General features: G+C 42.1%; 1 protein-coding gene across 5 annotated transcripts in view; it reads right to left on the reverse strand.

Annotated features, from left to right (window-relative positions):
* Positions 1-568: 568 nt before the first annotated feature.
* The window catches only part of zeb2b (zinc finger E-box binding homeobox 2b), a 155,095-nt gene continuing 128,125 nt past the window's right edge, over positions 569-27,538 (reverse strand). For 3 of the 5 annotated variants that reach the window (XM_038789953.1, XM_038789952.1, XM_038789956.1), the window contains 7 exons: positions 23,963-24,151; positions 18,222-18,260; positions 11,890-12,104; positions 8,914-9,022; positions 5,645-7,641; positions 3,937-4,117; positions 569-2,846 (listed from right to left, as the gene is read on the reverse strand). In XM_038789953.1, coding sequence (XP_038645881.1) covers positions 2,269-2,846; positions 3,937-4,117; positions 5,645-7,641; positions 8,914-9,022; positions 11,890-12,104; positions 18,222-18,260; positions 23,963-24,151 — 3,308 coding nt within the window. In that variant the 3' untranslated portion in view covers positions 569-2,268. The remainder of the gene's footprint in view (positions 2,847-3,936; positions 4,118-5,644; positions 7,642-8,913; positions 9,023-11,889; positions 12,105-18,221; positions 18,261-23,962; positions 24,152-27,538) is intronic. The other 2 variants (XM_038789955.1, XM_038789954.1) reach the window with 1 other exon arrangement.

Below are 27,538 nucleotides of genomic sequence, written 5' to 3' on the forward strand. Positions count from 1 at the left end.
ATCTCCGATTTGTCTTCATTATGTGTAATGTATCTTAATTGCCTGCTGGAAATTCAGACTGTAGTGTAACAAGATCCTAGTTACAATATCATGGAGGCACTGTTCAAACCATCACTGGCCTATTTCTGGGAGAACCTCAGTCTCTTTATTCCAAAGACAGCATTCCATTTTGTTAGCCTACACAGACTGTATGATGAAATGATAAATCTGTGTGTACATCTCACAATTTACAAAGTACTCTTTCCTTAATCAAAAGCTCAATATTGATTTTCCTTCAAATTAAATCCTGTTAATAAAATCTAGATGGCTTATTTAAAAGAAGCCCCTATTTTATGCGCCAGCCAAGCTACATTGCTTGATGGTACTTTGCACCTTATTAGAAGAATGGGTGCGCGATGGAGTATACCCTGTAAGTTCACCTGCATATCACCTTTTGAAGCTCAAATCAACTAAAACAAAGGCAACATAAGGAATAAATTCTCCTTTGTTGCAATGCCAGTTTTATACAATGTGCCCAATCCTCATTTAGTCTGTTGCTTTCCTCTCAGCAAGCTTATGAAATAAATCCAACCATATAATTTTGTTTATTTTGAGATGGTGAGAGAAATATAAAAGTGGACATCGAGTGAAATAAATAGGACGACAATATAAATTTAAGTTAATAAATATTTTTTTGTTAACAATGCTGTGGATGAAATTGTAATTCTTCATGGTTTGTAGACAATCCTACAGTTAGGAAGGAAACACTATACATTATTATGCACATCAGTTTTCTGCAGTGATGTCCATAGAACCTTAAGCTGCACGTACAGATCCTAGTTTGGCTACATTTTATTCGAGCATGGTCATTTCCAAGAGAAATTACAAATTGAAAATTTAATAATACTTTTACAAAGACAATTCAGGAAAGATTTCTGTCATGGTATCATACATTGTATTTTAACAGTCCCTCTTTTTTAGCTAAAAAACAGATGAAGAAAGTGGAATTTTCAGTCGAAAATACAGTGTTTTCACAAGATCGTATCAAAAGTTCTCAAATTTGGAATCCAGTAATTGGAAAACAAAATAAAATAATAAATTGAAAATTCGTATCTCACAATTAATGTTTGAAAACACAATAAATGCTCTTCTCATTACGTAAAATTTGCCCAAATGATCAACCTCATGTTCCTTTACTAAAATATATCTATATATTGAAGAACTATAATACTGTACACTACAGTATGAAATAAATAAAATTAGGAAATATAAAATGAGCAACATAAATAAATGTTATTTGACCTAAAATAAAATGAATGCAAATTGTTGCAAAGTTTGGTGTAATACTGACAAGTTAATGAACAAAAAAAGTACAGAAAATTGCACAAACATATGTAAACTAAGGAACTGCTGCCTAGAATCTAATACTGACATGGGTGCTTCAAAGAACAGGGTGAGCTGTTTAATACTGAAGCTGGTGCAAGGTAACTTTAGTTACCTCTTTTAGCACTATACAAGGATGGCACTTGCAGAACACACAGATTAAAAGGTTTGCATATAAGGCTTTTTAAAACCACCTTTCAAAAGGCTTTCTCCACCAACTGTCCCTCTCTCTCTCTCTCTCTCTCTTACTCTCTCTCTTACTCTCATTCTTTCTATTCCTTCATAGCTGGGCCACATTAGGACTTCAATGTCTAAAAAAATCACACATGCATCATTTCATGATCCTTCAAAAAATTCTTGGGAACCTAAAATATTGTGTGGTTGCAGAAACAGGCCTAAAGACTGGGTCAAACTACAAACAATCCACTAAAATACTGTTGTTTACTTATACAGGTATGGGTAGAAGCACAGGCATTACATTTTCAAGTTACTGTCGTGTGATAATATACATAGATAGAAACATAGACAATACATTTCTTTTTAGAATTTTGTGTAGTAATACAAGTGGCATGTAATGCAATATACTCCACTATTTTGTGCTAAACAAGAAACTATTAACAGAAGGGTAATTTAGGCTGCTGGAACCACACATTCTTTTAGGCCCTAACACTGAACATTTTTTTTGCATAATGCAACTCTTCACAACCCAAACTTGACTAATTCCTTCTAACACTGTCGCTTTTTTTCTTTTTTTTTTCCTTTTTTGCATCTGACAGACTGCCCCATCTGTCCAACACTCAGGCTTCCAGGAAGCATCAGGCACGTGCATGTACAGCTTAACACAGCAGTGTTTCAAGCAAGTAACAATACTACTGGAAGAAGTAGGAAGCTAAAATGCAGTAGTTATTATATGCCATCTTCCACAATGTCTTCATGTTCTGATTTGGTTTCCGTTTTCTCGTCAACTGAGCTATCGTCCATTGAGTGGTCACCATTCTCCTCTTCGTCTCTTATTGTATCCTGATCTGTATCCATACTTTTATTTTCACTCTCTTCTTCTTCCTCTTCATCAAATTCCTCTTCTCCTTCTTGCCTTACTAATTTCTCTTCATCCTCTTCTCCTTCCTTTTCCTGCTCTCGTTCGCTCTCTACTTCTCTTGGCATGCTTTCTCGCTCCTCCGAGTCCGAGTAGCCCTGAGGAGTAATGCTCTGTAAGTAGGGCCGATTCATCAGTAGCTCTGCAGGTTCTAAGTGACCCTTCTGGCGGGCCTCTCGCTCAGCTGCTTCCCTTTCCTCTGCCTCCCGTTTGCAATAGGAATATCTGTGGTTCATGTGCTGCGAGTAGGACCCCGAGTGTGAAAAGCGTTTGCCACACTTGTCACACTGATACGGTTTTTCACCAGAGTGCAGTCGTGAATGTTCAATAAGATGATGTTTGTGTTTAAATGCCTTCTTACAAATTTGACACTGATGTGGGCGCTTTCCTATAATAAAAAAAATACAAATAAGAAAACCGATTAAGATACAATGCTAAAATTTTCTAATATAATTCAACAATCTTCTATTAACTTATATACCTTTGGTGCAACTCCAAGCACATGTCAAAGTGTCAGAAATCTTCAAGTATTCAGAATTACTGTCAATCATAACTGTCAAGGGTACTACAGATCATTTCTCTGCCCTGAAGCAAAGAATGTTTTGAGTACAGACTTTCTGTACTTTTGGAAAGATAATTTATGATTTGATAAAGTAGAATATTTAAATGTTTCAGCAAAAAAATACACAATGAAAAATATCAAGTTACTAAAAGTGAGGATTCCGGTCAAGAGTGGAAAAATAATGATTTTTTTTTTCAGATAGCAGCTGTAATGACAGAAAAGAATGATATATATTTATAACGACATCAAGTTATGATACACACTTCATTTTTAACTAATGTAATTGAGAGCATCTCCTTTGGCATTTCAGCCAACGTATAAGCAGAGTTTGGAACTTGGAGCCTCAGCCAAGCAAACATCTGGCTAATTCCACACCACAAATAGCACTGGAATGCATTCAACACCTTCCATAGCTGCAATACTTGTAGCATATTTCAAAAATAGACATGACAGCAAATCCCTGTCAGTCTAATACCATGGGTCAAAATGGAGGACAGATTGGGAAGGGAGTGATGCAACAGGGTGAAAGTGTGAGCATGTATGAGAGTAAAACGAGGGGACAGAAATGGACAGTAAGTTTAAATTGTACTAAAATGAAAAACTGGATGACTAACCTGGGCAGGAAAAAAAACAGTGCAACGATGTTGCCAATTGCCGTGCAAGTGTTACATCGTAAAGTCCCCCACCCATAAAGATGTAATGTCATACTCCCATTCCATCTCCTATGAGCAGATGATTCCACAGCCCGTATCCTGAACACCATGTCATGTTAAATAGCCTTAATGAATTCTCTCTTTGTAAAGTAAAAAAATGTTGCACCATCACGGGTAATAACTTTTCCTTATTATTTTGGAATTAAGACATGAGAATCAATCTAACAGGTCTTGGCAGTGCAAAGCAAAGAAAAAAAACATACCTGTGTGCTCATATTTATGTCGCAGGAGGGAACTGCTTTTCTGGAATGTTTTGTCACACAAGTCACATGCATACATGCCACTTTCTGTCTTCTTGATCTTCTTTCGGGACAGACAGGAATCTGAATCTGTCATGTCATCCAAGCCTGACATGTAATCTGTAGTTCCATCAAGCAATTCCCCCTAAGATAACATACATTTTTATTAGAAAACCCACTGACCTCCAATACAAATAAATACCTTGCGCTGTCTCTTGTGATTTCACGATAGGCAAATGCAATACCATATATAAAACATTTAATTTACAAGGCTCAAGTCTGAAAAGGCATTAAACCTGAGAGGAAAATGAAAGAGATTTATACATGCATTAAATGCACAAAGTGAATTTTGTCTCTGTTTGTATGAGTGCATTTGCTGCTTTTGTAAAATAGATGTGTCTCAGTGCGGAATTCTTTTACTGGAAACTGAAAAAAAGTTGCTGATAAGGCTTACTGTGCCTGTAGCCTTGTGAGTAACTGCCTTGTGACATTCTTTTAAATTATCAGTACTGATTACACACTTTCAGCAGCTATGTTAAATATCTTTATCCTATATGGTTATGATTTATTCTTAATGCAACCAGGCTGGTGAGAAAGGTCTGTAATTACTATGAAAATGACTCCGTGTATGTGAAAACAGGATTTAATTCAACAGTAACGTACATGAAAATGTGCATTACAGCATGGCAACATTCATTTTGGCATGAGATGAAGGGAAGTGCTAAAAGTAATCCTAAAGTGTAAAAATGCACACACACCTTCCCACTTTGTTAGTGCTATTACATTTTGTCGACAGAGATATATTAATTAATACCTGCATAAGTTAAAATTAACTGACTATTCTGAATATATTTGTCAAATAGGACAGCTGCACTGTCAAAATGGAAAGAAAAGGTAAATGTAAATTAGGTTCCATAGCATTTAATTTACATACACCTTTGTCATTGTAACTACAGTGTCAAATAATATTTGATTCCCATATTAAAAGCATTAAAACGTTGAAGCTTTGGCTTCAGATTGAACCAATATTGAAATACAAATATCAAATGTTCCTAATTTTTGTATTTATTATCCAGTGCCGGGAGCTAGGTATGTTCAGATTAAATGAAACATTTTTATTTCTTCTATTATTACATAGGCAATAAAGGCACGTTTATGAATATGTTCTGCACAACAGTATCCTTTTCAAATTTCATTTAACCCCTAAAATACTAATTAGCCACGTAGCATAGCCCACTATTTTACACAGAATGGCAAAATTGAACCAAGTTCAGTTGGTAACCCTAAATACCCATTTCAGCATCAAACTTTATGGTTTTGGTCTCAATAAAAGTGAAAATGAATATTACGAATGAATTTTCTTTCAGAGTGTAGCACTTGTACTTCAAAAATTAATGGGTTTTGATATCATTTAAATACTACTCTGCCATAATGCGCTATAAATAAACATTATCCAGGTGAAAATACTCAATTAAACTATTCTATGTCATTTTTATGTTGATCAAATTGACCTTACTCTCTCACCAGAATTGAAGAAAATGTGATTGTATCTATTATAAGTCGGTGGCGCTGCAATTGCATATCAATCTATCACAACATTTATTGTGTCCAATTGAATGCTCCTTTTTGCAAAAATTTCAGAAATGTGACAGAATCAGTCAGCTGTCATTACCTGGAAAGTTTGCTTCCGCTGATACTTTCTCCTCTGTTGCAATTCTGCAAATGTAGCTGCACCTGTTCCATATGTGTAGGCCATGTGCGGGAGGAAGCCCATTTGATCTAGCCCTGGGTATGGTCGCAGACCTGGAACACTAGACTGGACTGAGGACAAGAAAGCGGCCGTGGGAAATGCGCTTTGCGGCGGAAGAGTTGTGTACAACGGTTTGGCACTAAATGGATTTATGCTGAATACTGGCTTAGTGCTTTTCTCTAGGATATTGTTAGTATTAGGCAATTCCTTCTTCAGGAAAGTCAAGTTCAAGGGCTCGTCTGGATTCTCTGATGGATAGGAAATACTGTTATGGTCAACAATAATACTATTGGTTTTATTTCTTATTTTTCCTGTGACAACACTTTTATGTTGATTCCTTTGTTTTGGCAAAGACAAGTCCAGAGGTTCAGCCTGAGGCTCTTCTGAAGAGAAGCTGTTTGGAGTGTATGAGCTACTATGGGAGTTCTTAGAGGAAGTAGAGGAAAGATTCAAAGGGGAAGGAGTATTGCTCCTTGAGTGGTCCATCTTATCACCAATTGATTTAATACTGTTTAACTGAGATTTTATAAGCCTGAGTGGTGCATCACAATTTGTAACACTGTTATGCAATTCTGCTATTGATGGCGATGTAATTGAGTCCATCGGCTTTAATGGTGTTGTTGGGTGCCTAATTGACAGACAGTCTTTACTGCTGAACATGTCGATGGCAGCAGGTACTAACTCAATACTGGTCCGATCCAGTGGCGGTGACCTGGAATTAGAGAACTGGTAGACCTTCCTCTGCTCAAACCATTCTTTTACAAAATCCTGAGGGAGACCAACGGCAATGGAAATTTTCAGTAGTTCTTCAGAATTTGGCTCCATATTCATGGCGTAATAAGCTTTCAATACAGACATGTGGTCCTTATAAGCATGTATGGGGTTGGGGATACCTTTTTCTGAAAGAAGGGAGGACAACATATAAGCGTGTTTTTCACCCGGCACTCCTGTTTTATTGGTAATTACAACCTCACTGGGTTGAAGAACAGCTTTGATTTCTTCATTCATCTTGCACATGTAGCGTTCATGCTGGTGTAAGGGAATGGGACCAGGGAAAGCCTCCCTGCAAAATTGACAAGAGTAAGGAGATGTGTTATTGTTGTCAAATGTCTTTTCCTCCATAACGCGATCTAATGCAGAACAGCTCATGTTACGTAACCTGTCCTTTTTTAAACTGTACATTTGTCTTTGTGAGTCCGTGCTCAAGCTCTGAAGACAAGCTTTGGCTTCATTCACCTTTTCTAGTGTGTAGTCAATAATACTTTTAGTGGCACCGTTATGGCTGACAACTGGAAGACCAACAGATGGCATAACAGGGGAGGTAACTCCTTGTTCCTCAGCCAAGGAAGCTTGAGAGGCTGACTCTTTCACATGATAACCTTTAAGTCTTGAAATGTCTTCAGATTTGCAGTCCATTTTTTGCCTGCACACTGTATTGTCAACAATTTTGAGGACTTTTTGGACTTCACTTAAGTTACTGCTTGCTACATTTGAAAAGTTTAGTATTGCTGCATCCATCCCTACTCCTAAGTGCTGCATTGGACTTAGAACTGAAGTGTTGATCGACAGTGGGCTGCTAGCTCCTATTCCACCATTTTGGAAATTACCAAACCCATGGGAAGCCATCATCGCCTTGTAGTCATTGAAATCTAGTGGTTCTGTCTTGATTTTAAGTAGTCCTGGCTGCTCAGGAATACCAAGAGGCTTGCCATTCTCCAGTTTATGCCGCAGTTGTGTAATCGCTGAATTGGTAGGCGAGGAAGAAGCCGAAGTAGGAGAAGAGCCCGGTTTTAAACTGGTTCGCATTCTTCCATTGACAGAAATCAGGCCAATGCACTTCTTGCTACTGATGTGAGAGCTGTAGGAACCGGAGTGAGAAAAGCGCTTCTTGCAGTTTGGACACTCATACGGCTTTTCACCTGAAAAAGGTTTTAAGCAATTCAATTTAAACTTATACAGTATTCGGTAATCACACCAAAATTATGCATATCAGCAAACTAATGAGATAAACATACATGAGAAGAAATCATAGAAATTTACAGCATGGAGGGCAGCCATTCAGCCTATCATATCTATGACGACCCACAAGACACCATCTGACCAAGTCCCACTTTCCAGCTCTTGATATGTAGCCTTGGAGGTTATGGTACTTCCAGTGCATATACAAGTATTTTCTAAATGTTACAATGGTGTCTCCCTTTATCAAGCTTTCAAGGGGTGTGTTCCAGATCTCCTCCACCCTTTCAGTGAACAGAAAATCCCCTTGAATTCACTCTTAAACTCCTACCTCTTACCCGAAACCTATGCTGACTGGTTGCAGACCCATCAACCAAGGCAAATAAGTCCTTCCAATCTAATCTATTTTAGACCCCTTATAATTTTACCCACTTCAATTAGGCCGCTTCGGAAACTTTTCTGTCACAAAGAAAACAACTCTGGATTATCCGGGTGGCGGCACGGTGGCACAGTGATTAGCACTGCTGCCTCACAGCTCCAGCGACCAGGTTCAATTCTGGCCTTGGGTGTCTGTCTGTGTGGAGTCTGCACATTCTCCCACTGTCTGAGTGGGTTTCCTCCAGGTGCTCCGGTTTCCTCCCACAGTCCAAAGATTTGCAGGTTAGGTGGATTGGCCATTCTACATTGCACCATAGTGTCCAAAAAGGTTAGGTGGGGTTACTGGGTTACAGAGATAGGCTGGAGGTATGGGCTTAAGTAGGGTGCTCTTTCCAAGGGCTGGTGCAGACACGATGGGCCAAATGGCCTCCTTCTGCACTGTAAATTCTATGATTCTATCCAATCTATATTCTCTCGAAGAAAGAAATATACATTAATTGTACAAAAATAATGACATTTAAAGGCTCATTATTTTTAATATATTATAAGTTGCTACTTCACACCAAAGTCATAAAAATCATAGGGGTAATTTAACAAATTTGTGCTCTTGCTGTGGAGCTCCGCTCACTTGGAGCACATATCAAGATTTCAGGAGAGGAGGTCATGTGTCCCTGTAAGGCTTTCTGGAAAATAATTTTAATGGACAGATATCTGCGGGGCCCACTGGTATCCGCTCCTACAGTTCCAATGTGCAATTCTGACAGGTGAAACTCCACACCGAGAGCCTTTTTGTAAAACTTAACCTCATCCTTCAAAGCACAACTTTTATTTGGCAGACCAAGAAACATTATGCTTACCACTATGAATTCGCAGGTGTTCCTTCAGATGGTGTTTGTACTTAAAGGCCTTGCCGCACTCTGTGCATTTGAACTTGCGATTGCCAGCACCGTGGGTCAGCATGGGGTGCTACAGAGAGAAGATACTGAAATGAATCTTGCACACAGCTTGGTGAACAGTCACACCTAACAGAACAGACATGCCAAATGGACCCCATTTACATACATACATTCTAAATACCAGAAAGCTTCTAAATTTGTTTTGTCTTTCATATTATGGTTTTTGAAAGAACTATTAGGTCCTTCAGGTTTCACATCATATACAACAAAAAAATTTCCAAAAGAAAATCACTGCCACAAGAGGTATAACCACCATAAACAATTTCTACACTATAACATCTATTGTTCTACTATTGGCACATTCTATGTCAAGTGTCGTATGGATAATGTAAAGTCAGAAGTAAAAGTGTATTCATTTTTTGTTGGGAGCTTGTTGATTAAATGCAGATGATGTATCTGAACAGTAGTAGGTGAATAGTTAAAAGTAATTAATATTCAATGCTTTGTCACATTGTGTAAAAACAAAGTTAAAAATCTCAACAGAGCTGACCTTTCTCAAACATCTGGCAGAATGCACAATATGAAAATTAACTGGCAAGAAATTAAATTGATAGCAACGGATACTCAAGGTAGGAGGTCAGCTTTCTAAAGTAGCAAGATACAAAAGCTTTGCAAGGGAACAGTGCTGAACAGTGTGACAACTGCTAGGGTGTGCTGACTCTTCCCACATTCCTGGTGAGACAGATGGTGTTGGACAGGACACAGGGAGGTTTGTTCAAACAGCAGCAACCTTCAAAGATCAAGCAAACCCTGGCCTGCAGAGCGCCAATGAGGGACTGGTGCTCATATGTTGCTGAGCTGCATAAACAAACAGCAACAGCTGCTTTGTCTCCCCTCAATCCTTGGAGGACTGATGCAAACTTTAGTTGCGCCTCTGTTAATATGATACAATCATTTGTAATTACTAAGTGGGAGTACCATGATCAAATTAGGGGGCCTTTTTTTTTCCAATGTTGAAGCTAAACAGAAATAAATAAAATTTAAAAGTGAGGACACAAAAAGAAACAACACTGGACACATAACTGGGCAAACTAACCCAGCCAAAGACACACAAAGTAGTGTGACTCTGTGACAAGGAAACATAGGTATATACAAAATTGTAGATTATTTTACAGCATTCTTCAATCTTCAGATGAAATAATGACATGGTTTATATTCAATTATAATGAAATGATGCAAAACAAATATATTTTTTGTGAGGCCTCCACAGATATTTAAATGGTTTTACATTGATGGACTGCTGTCAGCTACAGCTGCATTGTACTCCCGACGTCAGTGGCACTCTTTAATATAACTGATTCAACCTTCAGTGACTTGTCAGTATCGACAACTCACATTATGCTTAATTCTGCGTGCTGCCATTGAGCCCCAGTTGAACCAAAAGAAGGATGCAGCTTTCCTCACTTTTCGCATTGGGAATAATGGGTCTCCAATGTAGATTTATTGTAGTGGTTGAAATAAAAGAAAATAATGGAAAGTGGCCCATGGAGCGTGTTGGTTTGAGTGCTGTTTGCTGGATCCAATTTTACCATGTTAAAGTGCCATCAGTAAAATTGAGAACATCATTATTCTGTAGGTGCAGATTATTTTCCTGACAAAGGGCAACTGTAATACCGATATTTGAACCTTTAAAAGTGAGTAGGAGTCAAGTTCAAAATATTACAGTCATCCTTTATAACAATGCTGAGATAAAATGAGCCTTGTGTTTTTAATAAGGCACATTCTGTAATTCTGAAAACATTTTAAAATCAGTTTTTAATGGTACAGCCTCTGCAAAGAAAGGTGAAAGAGACGCTTCATTTAAAATAAAACTACACCGTCATAAAATGCTTTATTTAAAACCCAAATGAAATAGAACTGTCATAAAATAACAAAACAAATCACAGTATATGACTGATTAAAGTTTCCAATGGATTTTTTTTTTCATGGCCTTGGATAATTATCTCATCCTCCAAAGTAACAAAGCTGTCACGTTGAAAGGTAAATATTTGAAAGAAATCATTCCATAATATGATAACGATGGAATAAGTACACTTTTACATGCCTATTTGCAATATTTCACATCTCTCAGGAACAGACAGAGGAAGATACGCTACATAATACAAAATGGTTTGGAAATTTTTTTTACCCAAGCAAGGGTTCCATTGACAGGAGAGCATGGATGTGTCAAAGAACTGGGAAAAGTTTTGTGTAACTTACTTCCTTCCACCGCCTGAGTATATAGATGGTTAGTATTACAACAAAAAAATATTGATAAGTGTATGTCTAAAAGGATTAGGGGGAGGGAGGCATTGATAAGGATAATAATTGATGAGGATAATAGTGGGCTTTACGAAATCAAAAAGTAGTTTAAATGGAAATCTTTTGAGTATTTGTTTAATGGGACACAACCAGACCATGGTTGGAGGGAATTGGCAGTAATTATTAAAATAAACAGTATGGCAGGCAGAGAAAGCAACTGATCAGCAGAGGTGGTAGCTTTATTTAACAAAAACTGTTGCTTTCAGCTATTAGCTCGACCATAGGATGATTTTGAATCATCTAGTTTGATTAAGGAGTGTGAGCACACCGGTATAGTCGAGGTGACACACCATTTTAATGAGATTTTGAAAATGAAGGTAAAACACCAAACTTAAGCTAAACTTAAGTTCAAGTGCTTTAATGTTTCTAAATTGGATATTAAAATGCTCATTCAATCGTGAGTACATGATATTAAATCACCCTGGAAGAGACCATCAAAAAACCATTTAAACCTAAATTAGAGCTATTACCATTAAAGATTTGCATCTTCAAAATGCCATAAAAAATTAATAGCCAATGGCAATTAAAATGATATTTATCCTCTAAGGGTTACCCATACCCATCCAGGAGCCCCACCTGATCTCTCCCTGGCTTGTGCGTGGCCATATGTCGTTCAAGCTGGGTGCGGTAGGCAAACGTGTAGTTGCACAGGGGGCAGGCGAAGTTGTCCTCGTTCTTTTCATGTCGATACTTAATGTGCTCCTTTAGTGATGTCAAGCGCTTGTAGCCCCGGTCGCAGTATGGACAGGTCAGCAGTTGGGCAAAAGCATCTGGAGTTCCAGGTGGCAGGTCTGCAGCCAGGGAGGGAAAAGGGAGAGCACAGGCCAAGAGGTCAACAATCAATGGCAGTTAATGGGATGACTGCCCGGATGGTATGACTGGAATCACTGCAATCTGCTGCTCCAAGTGGCATCATTACAGTGGCCTCTGCACACTTCGATTCCCCATACACACCCAGGCCAAGCTTGTACATGTCACTTCATACTGTGTCTGGAACTTCAGACTAGAATTTGAAATACTTTTTTTTTAAATACATTTGCTCTGAATAATTCCACTGACACCTCTGACACTCTTACAAGAAAGCTCAGCCACATCATTTGATACTTCAACATAGATAAATGAAAAAGGATGATAATCTATGGTCAAGCAATAGAACATTTTAAATAGTCATTTCACATACTGTAATCAAAGAAAGCAAAATCCAATCACTTTTCCTTTCTAATTTTGTTTTGGAGGGATGACTAATTTTGAATGGCTAATTCACACCATATCAATGTCAGTGAGAATGTTTAGATTTCCTGTCGAAATATTATAAACGAAGCCATTTTGCAATAAAATCGGTATTTAAATAAAAATCAGTCACTTCTTGCAGTGAACACTACAGGAATTTGCGAGTATTTTGTTTGCACTGTACACTTCAGAGGGAGCATGTGGCTCTCACTGGGGTGACATGAAAATAATAAGAAAGTGTGTACAACCGTGAATATTTTGTGTGAAGAAAAAAAGTGGCAGCAAGCGGAAATCGACTAAAGAAGGAAACAACATTCAAAGGTAAAACTGGAATTCACTAAACCCGAGAATAGTGAGACAATGTGGAATCCATTGAGTGCACTTGTATATACGAAAACAGCACGAGTCGCACAGATTCAAAAAGAAATAGGATTGATGTTTAAAAATGTGAGGAGTACAGAGCCCAGATAATAAATGACAATGTTAAGCAATTTTTATTAAAAATGGAATACTGTGCCTTTGAAAGTTAGGCCGTTCAAGTTTTTTTTAAGCTATCAGCAAATGGTCAGCCGAGGCAAATCTTAACACCTCTGTGTTTATTGCTCCCAAATTGAAGTGCAGATTTAATCTCTCTACAAGGGCCTCGCTTAAGAGAAAAATGAAAGCTGGCACCACGCGTGAAGTTTGGGCCGTGCTTAAAGTGGAAGCATTTAAGGTTTTAAATGACAACCTGAGACCACAGCAAGAGGCATGGAAATTGGCGACAACCACGTCAACTCCCTAAAATCAATCATGCTTTTCTCCCCATCTGCTGGTTGAAACAGGCCCATTTATACCCCAGGCCAATAATGCTTTTAAAATGTTCACAGCTGCACTCTCATTGCTACTCTGATGTATAAATGGGGCATAGTTTGATGCTGTTGTTATAACCCAAATAAATTGCAATCTTAACAGTGGGCAGGAATTCCAACCTATTTTTTTTTAGGTTGTCCTGCTTATTTGAAACGTGTACCCAAATTTCGATAATAGATATTCACCTCATTATAGCAGGTGCAGGATCCAATTCTTCAATTTTGTTCAGTGTAAGGATCTTCCTGCTGATTCCCTTATTTCCCCTTTTAATTTTTTTGCCGTTTCATATTTTTGATCCACGGGTGATTAATGGGCATATATTTTGAAGTCAAGCAGCAGAAAGAATGAAGAATTCAAGAAGTTGGGTCAGTGCAGAATCGAAGGGCCAAATGGCCTCCTTCTGCATTGTATGTTCGATGTTAAGTTGCAACATAGTATATGGTGCGGCTAGCTTTGGGCAGCAGAACCCAGACTTCTCGGCACCAGAGAGATGGGGTGGGACTCTGTTCGATTGATTGGCTGGTGGCCAATTAAATTGGCCAAAAGGCTAAATTCTGGGGCTGGTTTAGCACAGTGGGGTAAATAGCTGGCTTGCAATGCAGAATAATGCCAGCAGCACGGGTTCAATTCCCGTACCGGCCTCCCCGAACAAGCGCCGGAATGTGGCGACTAGGGGCTTTTCACAGTAACTTCATTGAAGCCTACTTGTGACAATAAGTGATAATAATAATATTATTATTATGCCTGGTAATAAGTGGTGATTGGATGTTGCCTGAGTGGAATGATTTTCAGGGACCCATGGTGATCAGTTTCAATCCTGCACACTCGGGGGAAAGGTCTTTCTCTAACTTCTCTCTGTCTCTGTCTCTCTCTCTCTCCAGAAAGGCTGTGCGTTGCTATAGTTCTGAACCTACAGAGAACCTGAATGAATGAATCTACCGTGAAACCATTGCAGGCTGCAAATAGTGACCTGGATCTGAAAGCTTACTTTGAAGGAAAACTTGCTTAAAGCCAGCCATCTGAAACAAAGACTCTTTTTCCTTTTACTTATGATTTCACTCCTCTCCTCCCCTCTATGTTTGGCTGTCTTGTGTGTGTGTTCATATGTATTTAGTGGGTGGGGATTAAGTTAAAGTGGGGAATTATAAATTAGACAGTAATTAACCAGTTGTATTTCATTATATTTCTTATTATAAATAAAAAGTATTTCTGTTTACATTTACAAGCCTGGTGACTGTAATTATTGCTCAGCCAAGGGCCAAAGACTTTGGGCATTTTCCTAATAATTATTGGTTACTTCAATTGTGTTGCAGCTCCTTGTCAAGTGGGGCTGGAATTGATCATGCACTAGCCCAGGGTATCGTAACATGAGATAAAATGATTCAAATATCACTGTTGATGTTGGTGATGACAAACAAAAGGGAAGACTCTGAAAAGGCCAATCCTTCTTGTGATTTACCAACCTTGAAGGACAGAAAACTTTGTAAAGAGATGATTGATACAGAATATTGCAGGTGAGATGGGCACAGATCTGGGATGTTTCTTGGAAGGAAAGGGAAGAATAGAGATGGGCAGGGCATTATTTTAGGGAGTCAGAGAGAGAGGATCTACAGATAACAAATTTGAAACCTGACATCAAGCCAGTTGCTTGGGAACCCATTTGTAATGGGAATATTGTGATTCTAAACACTGCAGGGTGTTACATTCAATAGTCCGATCTGGAAGCTACCATCAGTGGTTGAAAATAGACCATGTGGACTGTAAGTAGATTTATCCCATTACTGACTGTTCAGGGGGAAACCCAGGTCCTTATTATCTAAATATATTGTTCAAGCTGGGCAGCTTTTGAAAACAGATTTCCATTGTGATTTCTTTAGCACAAATCCTTTTCCCTGCTCGTTCGAAAAGTCAAAGAAATTATTGACCCATCAACAAATTTGACCAAATAGTAGCTGTTTTGTGCTCAGGTGTCTTAAAACTTTGGCGGGGGGGGGGGGGGGGGGGGGGGGGGGAGAACAAACAACTTTTTTTTTAATTTAGAGTGCCCAATTCAGTTTTTCCAATTGAGGGGCAATTTAGCATTGCCAATCCACCTAGCCTGCACATCTTTTGGGTTGTGGGGGCGAAACCCACGCAAACACGGGGAGAATGTGCAAACTCCACACAGACAGTGGCCCAGAGACTGTATCAAACCTGGGACCTTGGCGGCGTGAGGCAACAGGGCTAATCCACTGCACCGTGCTGCCCGAGAACAAACAACTTTAACAGCAAGCTTGTACTTCAACCTTGAAATGTAACATAACATTAATGTATTTCTCAAAGATATTTTATAATCTTGTGATCACTGTATTACAAAATTGCTGCTTATCATGCAAGAATTGACCCCCCCACCCCTCCCACCCCAATAGGGGGGTTAATTCTTTTACCTGCCTGTTGCCAACTGAATATGCATAATTTTTTTATTCATGTATATGATGGGCTCTGCTGGCTAGGCCCAACTCTAATTTCCCATGAGAAGGTGGAGGCGAGCTGCCTTCTTAAACAGTCGCAGCGGTGTAAGTACACACACTGTGCTGTTAGGGAATGAGTTCCAGGATTTCCACCTAGCAACAATGAAGGAATGGCAATATATTTCCAAGTCAGGACAGTGAGTGGCTTGGAGGGGAACTTCCAGGTAGTGGTGTTCCCATGTGTCTGCTGCCCTTGTCCTTCTAGATAGCAACACTCATGGTTAAGGGCAGCACGGTAGCATTGTGGATAGCACAATTGCTTCACAGCTCCAGGGTCCCAGGTTCGATTCCCGGCTTGGGTCACTGTCTGTGCGGAGTCTGCACATTCTCCCCATGTGTGCGTGGGTTTCCTCCGGGTGCTCTGGTTTCCTCCCACAGTCCAAAGATGTGCAGGTTAGGTGGATTGGCCATGATAAATTGCCCTTAGTGTCCAAAATTGCCCTTAGTGTTGGGTGGGGTTACTGGGTTATGGGGATAGTGTGGAGGTGTGGACCTTGGGTAGGGTGCTCTTTCCAAGAGCCGGTGCAGACTCGATGGGCCGAATGGCCTCCTTCTGCACTGTAAAATCTATGATCTATGATTAAGGTGCTACCCAACGAGCCTTGGTGAGTTCCTGAAGTGCACCTTTTAAAAAAAATTTAGAGTACCCAATTAATTTTTTCCAATTAAGGGGCAATTTAGCGTGTTCAATCCACCTACCTTGCACATCTTTGGGTTGTGGGGGCGAAACCCACGCAAACACGGGGAGAATGTGCAAACTCCACACGGACAGTGACCCAGAGCCGGGATCGAACCTGGGACCTCAGCGCCGTGAGACTGCAGTGCTAACCCACTGAGCCACCGTGCTGCCCCGAAGTGCACCTTTTTGATGGTATACACAATGCTGCCACTGTTCATTGGTGTTGAGAGAATGAAAGTTTGTGGATGGGTTGTCAATCAAGTGGGTTATTTATCTCAAGAGGCTTGGAATATAAAAGCAGGGATGTACTTCTGAGGCTTTATAAAGCACTAGTTAGGCCCCATTTAGAATACTGCGAGCAATTTTGGGCCCCACACCTCAGGAAGGACATACTGGCACTGGAGCGGGTCCAGCGGAGATTCACACGGATGATCCCAGGAATGGTAGGCCTAACATACGATGAACGTCTGAGGATCGTGGGATTATATTCATTGGAGTTTAGGAGGTTGAGGGGAGATCTAATAGAAACGTACAAGATAATGAATGGCTTGGATAGGATGGACGTAGGGAAGTTGTTTCCATTAGCAGGGGAGACTAGGACGCGGGAGCACAGCCTTAGAATAAAAGGGAGTCACTTTAGAACAGAGATGAGGAGAAATTTCTTCAGCCAGAGAGCGGTAGGTCTGTGGAATTCATTGCCACAGAGGGTGGTGGAGGCCGGGACATTGAGTGTCTTTAAGACAGAAATTGATAAATTCTTGATTTCTCGAGGAATTAAGGGCTATGGGGAGAGAGCGGGTAAATGGAGTTGAAATCAACCATGATTGAATGGTGGAGTGGACTCGATGGGCCGAATGGCCTTACTTCCACTCCTATGTCTTATGATCTTATGGGTTGTTTTGTGGTGTCAAGCTTCTTTAATGTCATTGGAGCTGCGTTCATCCTGGCAAGTGGAGAATACTGCATCACACTCCTGACTTGTACCTTCTAGATGGTGGACAGGTTTTGGGGAGTCGGGAGGTGAATTACTTGATGCAGGATTCCTAGCCTCTGACCTGCTCTTGTACGCACAGTATTTATATGGCTAGTCTAATTAAGGTGCTGGTCAATGGTAACCTCCAGGATATTCATAGAGGAAGATTCAGTGATGGTAATGTCACTGAATGTCAAGGGGCAATGGTTAGAGACTCTCTTGCTGGAGATGGTCATTGCCTGGCAGTTGTGTGATGCAAATGTTACTTGCCACTTGTCAGCCCATTCCTGGATATCGTCCAGGTCTTGCTGGATTTGGACATGGACTACTTCAGTATCTGAGGATTCGTGAATGGTACTGAACTTTGTGCAATCATCAGCGAACATCCCCACGTCTGACCTTACGATGGAAGGAAGGTCATTGATGAAGCAGCTGAAGATGGTTGGGTCTAGGACACTACCATGAGGAACTCCTGCAGTGATGTCCTGGAGCTGAGATGATTGACCTCCAACTACCACAACCATCTTCCTTTGCGCCAGGTATGACTCCAACCAGCGGAGAGTTTTCCCCCTGATTCCCATTGACTCCAGTTTTGCTAGGGCTTCGTGATGCCATATTTGGTCAAATGCTGCCTTGATGTCAAGGGCAGTCACTCTCACCTCACCTCTGGAATTCAGCTCTTTTGTCCATGTTTGAACCAAGGCTGTAATGAGGAAATGGCAGTAATGAGAAAACAGCTCAGAACTTATCAACGCAGTTGTTGTTTCTAGAAATATTTATATACATGTTTTGTCCCATAAAAGTTGTGCATTTAAATTTATATACAAAATATATTTTTTACGTGTTGGGAATAACTTTTTGGAAATATTATCATCCCCATTTAACAAAATGTTATCACCGGAGAACTGTGGAAATAGTCAGTTTATAGAGGCAATGCTTCAACATACCAGGGAATGGACATTTTAAGAGTAGCAATATTGTTTTTGCAATATAATTTCTTTTGGTTAAACTCACAATATACAGTGATCTTTGAACAGCCCTGCATAAAGCTGTTCCACAACAGTTAATTCTATGATTCAATTAAAAAGGAGCTTCAAAAATAAATGTCTGTTCATTTCTGATATCTTCGATCTAACTTGTAACATTCTACATATGCAACAGTGCCAATTTTCATCCTTTTTTTTAAAGAGTGAACAGGCATTTCGCAGACCAAAGTGGGGTTGCACCATTTATCATCCCTTTTCCACTAACATACAACACTATATGCTTTTAGAGCAAGTCAAACAATAAATGAGCACACCCAGACCAAAAATTGGTGGATGTCAACTGAAATATGCAAATAGGGGTTTTACACCATTAAAAGGGCCCAATTCTATTTGGGGGCACTAATGAGTGGAGCATGCAGTCTTTGAACTTCATCCAATGAACATTGAGCGGATAAGCGAGCAGGTTTTTAAGGGTATGTTGCAGGCCACTCTCAAACCAGGGTGCAAATCACTCTGGTGGCCAATATGCACATTAATACTTCTTCTTCTAGCCTGACAATATGTTCCTAATTGCTATCAGTCCCTCCATGCCTCTTTTCCCCACCCTCCCGTCCCCCGTCCCCCATAATGCAGCCAGGTTTCCTTAATATTTACCCACCTTATCCCCAGTCGATGAACCGTTCATTGAGCACTGATAGTTCACCAGGAGAACTGTTAGTCAGAGCTCATTGAGCACTGGTAGCTCACCAAAAGTGCTGTAATGAGGCCAAACCATGAAATGGTTGGGGTTCTCACTGCTGCCATCGGGTGGGCAGTTCAATCACTTCACCCGCCAACCACTCAATGCGCACACTAAATAAGATTCGTCCATCCATGTCTACATTCTTTGTGGTGCAAATACATGTTCGTACTACCTAAATATCGCTGACGTTAAAGTTCTAGACCATTTCAAATAACACAGAGCAAAGCAGCTATCCTCTTTCATATAACCCAATTCTTATAAAAAGTTTTAAATTTTACATCACCTAAATACTTCTTTATTTTAAGAATGTATTTTGTATTCTGGCATTGAAACTGGGCATCCTAGTATTAGCACTGTTTATTTCTTATTATTTAGTGTGATAAGTAGTCGAGATAATACATAAAATGGTTACAAAGAGACCAATTTTGATAAACAATTAACTAACTCACATTTGCAAAGGTAAGAATGGGTGTTGGGACAATTCAGTGAGCGTTGTGTGCATGAATTGCAAAGCTGTAAATGTCTGTGTAAGAAGTCTGGCTTGCAAAGCAGCTATCCTGTCTGAATATTCGTAAAAATCAATGATAAAGCACCTTTTATAATTACACTAGTTCGGGCAGCACGGTGGCACAGTGGTTAGCATTGCGCTGAGGACCCAGGTTCGAATCCCGGCCCTGGGTCACTGTCCGTGTGGAGTTTGCACATTCTCCCCGTGTTTGCGTGGGTTTCACCCCCACAACCCAAAGATGTGCAGGATAGGTGGATTGGCCACGCTAAATTGCCCCTTAATTTGAAAAAATGATTTGGGCACTCTAAATTTATTTTTTATTTTATTTTTTTTATTTTTATTTATTTTTTAAATAAAAAAATTACACTAGTTGAAAACAATAATATACATCTACCCTTTGAAAAATGAATGACTTGTTTGCCTTTTTCATTGTTTCCACTATGTTGTTTCTGATGTTCTCTACTTTGCCACTCGTATTTGAAGAGTGGTGAATCATGCTGGGTCCATTTGTATTGACATGTGTCGGCATTTGTCGAATCTGCTTCTCAACAATAAGTGCCAGTCCGCTAAACAACCTGAGGCCATCCTAACTGAGGTTAAGCCTGAGTGTTCTTTTCCAACTTGCCCACCTTCAGTTTCAGTAGGTTTTTGTCTGGAGAAAATGTGGTGATCCAAGATAATGTTCTTTCTCTTCTCTAAACCAGGGACACTTACATCAGCACTAGCTTGAACACCTGGTTATCTCTGTTGGCTCAGTGTCAAAATTGATGACTGACTTCTCAGTCTTGCCTGTTTTAAACTAACTAAGCCTGAGGAGTTCCAAAATTGAGTGCCCTTGTCCCGCCCAACACATAAGGCTCACACTCCTTCCCCCCCTTCTACCCCACCCCCTCCTTCCCTCACTCCCCTCACTATTTAAAGAGTCGGCCAGCAGCCAACAGGATTGAAAGAAACCCGCCCAATGACCATAGTGCACTGTTGGTGGGCTAAACAAGCAGAAAGTGGGACTTGAGCCTCTCAGTGGGAGGAAGTCCTGCCCTCAAGAGCTTCCAGCAAATTTGATCGGCCAACAGCTCTAGCAGTCACAGCAGTTCCATAACTGTGTAGTGGGTGCTGCTGGGACTGCAAGGAGGTCCTGGGATGAAGAGGACATGGATCCTAGAGAGAGATATTGGACGGGGAAGGATTGGAGAACCCTAGGAGGGGGCTGAGGTGAGGGGCGGTGAGGAGGCCGGCTTTGGGACGAATAAGTGGGGGAAGGTGTCATGTGGGCACCTGCCCGACAGTGGATGACCCCCCCCCCCCCCACTCTTCTATCCTTTTTAAGCAGTTTCATTTCAAAAACCACCTGCCTGCCCACATGAACCATTTTATGGCATTGGCAGCGTGTTTTTCCTATCAATTGGCTAGGTAACAAGCTCAATTGACTATTAATTTCTTATTTTAAAATGGCCGCTGTGCTACTGATTTCTGCCATATTATGGGGAACAGCTCAGAGGTGGGTGAGAAAGCTTGTTACCCCTCATATTTTACCTGTCCCTCCACCCCATGCACAGTGAGGGTCTGTAAAATCCAGCCCTGAGACTCAAACAGAATCAGAATGTTGAGGGCAACTCTTTTAACCTCAATCTACCAAAATATCAACCCTACCAACATTGCATTACAGTCTCCTGTTGTTTCCTCGATTAATTCAGTGTCTTGGGGTGGGGTCTGCCAGTCCTTCCTCCCTGTCAGCACGATCAACCCTCCCCTCCCCTCCACCCTGCCCCACACGGCGGGTTCCTTGACAGGGCACAAAACACCACAGACACCGTGGGACCAGAGGTTCCCGCCACTGGTCATTGGTGAGCCATAATTGCCGCTGGAAAATCCCACCTCAGGTCTCCCTTCTCCTGCAGCTGTGCAGCTTTTCCCAGTTAGCAAATGGTATAGGAACAATTACGTCAGGTGCCAATACCTGCCTGTGGACAGCTGCAAGATCCATCAGTTCCCAACCTGTAGCAACACATCCACCCCCCACACCCCGCCCCCCAGTCAAAAAAGTCAACTGTTCTCACCTACCAGTGAACAATACATTCCAATATCTCCATTTTCCTATGTATTAAATTGAATGTTATATGTGGAAATCACTTCAAGGCCCATTTCATGATTCTTTGGTGTGTCCCAGGCACTGATGGAAAACACAACTTAGACATCAAGGTTTTTGTCTTTCTAACAATGTCCGGGCACAGCAACTTTGAGCGGAATTTTATAGCCCCGGTCAGCAAAATTTGCAAGTCCCGTCAAAGTCATTTTCCGATCCCGGCCCTGCCAGAAGAGGGGGCTGAGGGGCATTGTTGTTTTTATCCAACAACCATCCACTTCCCTGTATTATCCAGCAGATATCGTCGGACAGTAACAAGAAATGGTTGTGTGTCCCCCCCCCCCCCCCCCCCCCCCCCCCCCCCACCACCCCCGCCTTCCTATTCCTGGGTCAAGGAGCCTAAATACACTGCCCACATGCTGCCCCAGCTAACTCAGTTTGTGACAGAAATCAGATTGACATCACTTACTTCTTATCGCTACACTGGTTGATGTAGTTAACCATTGAAAGCTGTGGGTGGTGGTGGTGGCGCGGGCTCATTTTTCAGTATAATAACTGGTTAGATGTGAAAAATTCTGAACCATCCAAGGGAATGAGTGTGAGTGATTATCTTAAGTAATAATCAAATGAACAGCTATACATGATAACACCTTTAAAATAACTTCTTTAAATGGGTGCATGCTTAAGTGGAGTGAACAGTATTAAAGTAAGCAGTTATAAAGTAATCCTACCTACACTGGCTGTTCTAAGTGCGTGATCCAAACAATGACAATTCACTGTTTAAACAAATGCTTAAATAATATTTGTAAAGTAAATGTGTGACACAAAACATGCCACTATGAAAATGCAGTGCTTAAAATGACATGCCCTACAGCCTATGGCACAACAGCCTATGGCCACACAGGGCCAGGGACCCGAGTTCGATTCCGACCTCAGATGCCAGTCTGTGTGGAGTTTGCATGTTCTCGCCCTGTCTGGGTGGGTTTCCTATGGGTGCTCCGGTTTCCTCCCACAGTCCAAAGATGCGCAGGTTAGGTGGATTGGCCATGCTAAATTGCCCTGAGTGTCCAAAGCTTGGGTGAGGTTACAGGGATAGGGTGGGAGATTGAGCCTAGGTAGGGTGCTCTTTTTCAGGGTCGGTGCAGACTCGATGGGCCAAATGGCCTCCTGTACTGTAGGGAATCTATGAAGGCTCAGTGCTACATTTGATACTAGACCTCTGACAGCTGTTACAACCACACTACCCCCAACTTTGAAGGCAAACACTGAGGTATGCAATTAATTTATGGTGTAAATATGGGCAGCACAGTGGCATAGTGCTTAGCACTGCTACCTCAGGGCGCCAATCTGTGTGGAGTTTGCACATTCTCCCCATGTTTGCGTGGGTTTCGCCCCCACAACCCAAAGATGTGCAGGGTAGGTGGATTGGCCACGCTACATTGCCCCTTAATTGGAAAAAAATTGATTAGGTACTCTAAATTTATTAACATACATAGAACATACAGTGCAGAAGGAGGCCATTCGGCTCATCGAGTCTGCACCGACCCACTTAAGCCCTCACTTCCACCCTATCCCCATAACCCAACAACCCCTCCTAACCTTTTTTTGATCACTGAGGGCAATTTATCATGGCCAATCAACCTAACCTGCACGTTTTTGGACTGTGGGAGGAAACCGGAGTACCCGGAGGAAACCCACCCAGACACGGGGAGAACGTACAAACTCCACACAGACTGGCATCTGAGGTCGTAATCAAACTCGGGTCCCTGGCGCTGTGTGGTTACAGGCTGCCATGAATGTCATTTTAAGTACTGCATTTTTCATAGTGGCATGTTTTGTGTCACACATTTACTTCACAAATATTATTTAAGCATTTGCTTAAATAATATAGGGGAGAATGTGCAGACTCCGCATAGACAGTGACCCAGCGGGGAATCGAACCTGGGACCCTGGCGCTGTGAAGCCACAGTGCTATCCACTTGTGCTGCCCATATTTGACATATTGTCAAAAAAATGTCAAATTTAAAAAAAATAATTATGGTGTAAGTGTAACAGTCCAACGGCTACCATTGTAAGAAAGGCTCACCATTGTCCTCTTGCCCATTGGCTTCTGGTGTTCCATGCCGGGATAGTTCTTCAGGTGCTTCTGGGTAGATAATGGCTGTGTCACTCCGCTGCAAGTATTCCGCAATGCTAACCGCATGGCTGTCTCCTTCTTCAAGCTTCCGTTTGGCAAAATACTCCTCAAGATCTGACGTGCAATCTACACTCTTTCCTAAAATAATTTATTGAGAAAAGGAAGGAGAGAGAAGAATGTCAGTCACCCATGGTCCAATCTTTCTATACAAGCCAGAGTGACTTGGCATCTCTCAAATCACAATGCACAGTTCTGAAGGACTGCAATTCTACTTGGAATTTCTGCTTCCCCATACTGTTTAGCTCTTGTGGGAACTCTAACTGTTAGGTGGAGATAGCTGAAATAATCACAAACAAAGCAAATAAAACCACAGCCTTCATTAGCCAGGAAATGACGGGCCCTTATTGGTACATGCTGATTACAAGCCTAAACTGCCTGACTTGCTGGCATGCCAAGTTTTACTTCTGTTTTCCTCAGCCTTGTTATCTTTCAGGGTTTTTCCTTGAATTTTTTTGTTACAGACATTTCAAACTTACGCTGGAAACCTAGGTGCTATTTAAAGAGAAAAACATTTACAACATGAAACTATGTATTTCAATAACAATCTGACTACCTACAGCATCTATACTCCCAGAAATAGGATTTTCCCTTCAGTACAGTAACTACAAGTCTGTGGCATGAAAGATAAAGTTTGGCAGTGTAGTAACAGATTATAGCGGTTTCTTTAGAATACACTGACATAATGGAAGATAAATTGAAAATAGGCACAATTTAACCAACCTGCACCCATTAATTTCAGTTCAGGCAGCATGCAAATCTTGTGCACCTTTTGATAGATGCGAGCCAGTGCTAACCAAGTTGTTAATTGGCTGGATGTATCAGCTGAGGGTCAATATCATGAGTGGCTCGCGCCACTTAAAGCTAGCCTGCACTGCTTAAAGCTAGCCTCCATTACAACTCTGAATGACATCGTTTGTAGCAGGAGCTGGGTTTCAGTTTTGAAGGGAAACTGGCCTGGGAAGGATTGGCACAATATGGAAGAGAGTACACTCCATGTTTTTTGGATGCTGAACTGGAAGTTTTGGTGAAGGGGATGGAAAAGAGGAAAGATCTCCTGTATCTGCAGAGGAAGGAGGCCTTCTAGATACATGGTCAAAAGACAATAAATAGGACCAGTTAGCCATGAAGATCGGTGCCAAGACCTGGAAACAGTGCCACAAGAAATTTAATGACCTCACATGAGTAGCCAAGGTGAGTGAATGCATCTTCAAATATCTTATTTTGCCATCTGCATCAGTCGGCTTAGCTACTTCTCAAATTATCTCCATTACTTACTCACCAACAATCTCTGTCAATCAGGCCTCAAGGCTGACATTCATATGCTTCACCTCGTTCTCAGATTCCTGTCACTTTTCCTCATGCTGTTGTCCTGAAGCTGTTCACTACCTATGTTGGCAGGGGCTGTACCATCATGATGACAATGCAGTCTGATGCAGCATGAGGGGTGAAATTCTCCCCTACCTGGCCGGGGGGTCCACCCACTCCGGCGTCGGGCCTCCCCAAAGCGGAATTCTCCGCACCTTTAGGGGCTAGGCCCGCGCCGGAGTGGCTCCCGCTCCGCCGACTGGCGCCAATGGCCTTTGGCGCCACGCTGGCCGGCGTCGGGGCTGGCCGAAAGGCCTTCCCCGGTCGGCGTGAGTCCGCGCATGCGCCGGAGCGTCAGCGGCGGCTGACGTCACCACCGGCGCATGTGCGGTGAAGGGGATCTCTTCCGCCTCCGCCATGGTGGAGGCCGTGGCGGCGGCGGAAGAAAAAGAGTGCCCCCACGGCACAGGCCCGCCCGCCAATTGGTGGGCCCCGATCGCGGGCCAGGCCACTGTGGGGACACCCCCCAGGGTCCGATCGCCCCGCACCCCCCCCAGGACCCCGGGGCCCGCTCGCGCCACCTACTCCCGCCGGCACAAAGGTGGTTTAAACCACGTCGGCGGGAGAGGCCTGACAGCGGCGGGACTTCGGCCCATCGTTCTCTGAAGTTTCCCGGGTGGCGGAGAATTCCGGCCACGGCGGGGGCAGGATTTACGCCGGCCCCGGGCAATTCCCCGACCCTGCAGGGGGGTTTGGATAATTCCACCCGAGATCACCAAGAAACTTGACACCCTTTCTGCAAGTATTGCAGGGCTCCTCCAGCGCTATCAGGCAATGAGTATTATTTCAACATAACAATGGTCCAGTCTGGAAGAGTGGATATTTAGTGGCGTTCTCTCCAGGTGCAGGAGCGGGAGTGGGAAGGTTGCCATTTCGATATTATGGGATGCAGGTGGGCACAATTTCGTAAGCTTAATTTCACGAGCCTTCACGAGGGTGACTTGGTGAGATGGTTGTTCTCCCCTTGTCGCTGGCAGGCCGAGTGCTGACAGTAAAATGAACATTTTGCCATGGTTCCTGTTTCTTTTCCAGTGTCTTCCGGTCTTTGTGCCAAATTCATTCTTTCAAGGAATGGACAGGCTGGTCTCCTCGTTTGCGAGGGCAGGGAAGGTAGCTACGATAAGGAAGGCGGTGCTCCAAAGGGGGGGGGTAGTTGGGGGCCTTGGCCTTTCTGTACTTGTTTCAATATTACTGGGCGGAGGATGCGAGAAGGTGCGGGGCTGGAGTAGAGACATAGGCTTTGTGGGTGCGGGTGGAGGTGGGTTCTTAAAAAGGGTTAGGGTTGCGGGCACTGGCAACGGTACCGCTACTGTTCACCCCGGGGAAGTGCTCAGGTAGTCCTGTAGTGGTAGCCATGCTGAAGATTTGGAGGCAATTCCGACAGCACTTCAAGTTGAGGGCAGGTTCGATGGTGATGCCGATAAGAGGGAATCATGGGTTTGAGCCAGAGAGAATGGCTGCGAGATTCTGGGGATGGGAGAAGAGGGCAAAAGAGATGAAGTGTCTGTTTTTGGAGGGGCGGTTCGCAAGCTTGTAGCTCTGTGTTCTGTTGGGATGGAGGTCAGCTTCTCCCCACCTGTGCCTCGGCGTGGCTGGGGGATCTAATGGAGTTCCTATATTTGGAGGCGAAATTTGCTCTGAGAAGGGTGGATGAGGGGTTCCAGCAGAGATAGGGTCTGTCTGTCTTACACTTTGGGGATCTGGTTACCGTCAAGAGGCGGGTGGGGGGGAGGTGGGGGGGGGGAAGAGAGAAGTTGGGTTGTTTACTGTAAAAATGTTGAAAATTTGAATAAAAATATATTTTTTTAAACTATGGGCTACTCTGCTACAGTTCATGTGGCAAAGTGATTTTCATTGTATGCAAATCGTGCAGGTGTGTGTAGGTTGCGCACCAGTCATAAGCCATATCATCTTTGGATAGCCTTGTCACCCAGTAGCCACCCTTTGGTTTGTCATGGCTTAAATGCAGTTGGCACAACAGAATGCCACAGAATGAAGGCAACATGTTTGCAGCCAGGATATCAGGCATTGACTTGTATAATTCATTCTCAATGTTCATGCACCAGCTAAATGTCAAAGCAATGGAATTCATTTGGATTC

This window comes from Scyliorhinus canicula, chromosome 2 (assembly GCF_902713615.1).
Source record: "Scyliorhinus canicula chromosome 2, sScyCan1.1, whole genome shotgun sequence".
NCBI lineage: Eukaryota > Metazoa > Chordata > Chondrichthyes > Carcharhiniformes > Scyliorhinidae > Scyliorhinus > Scyliorhinus canicula.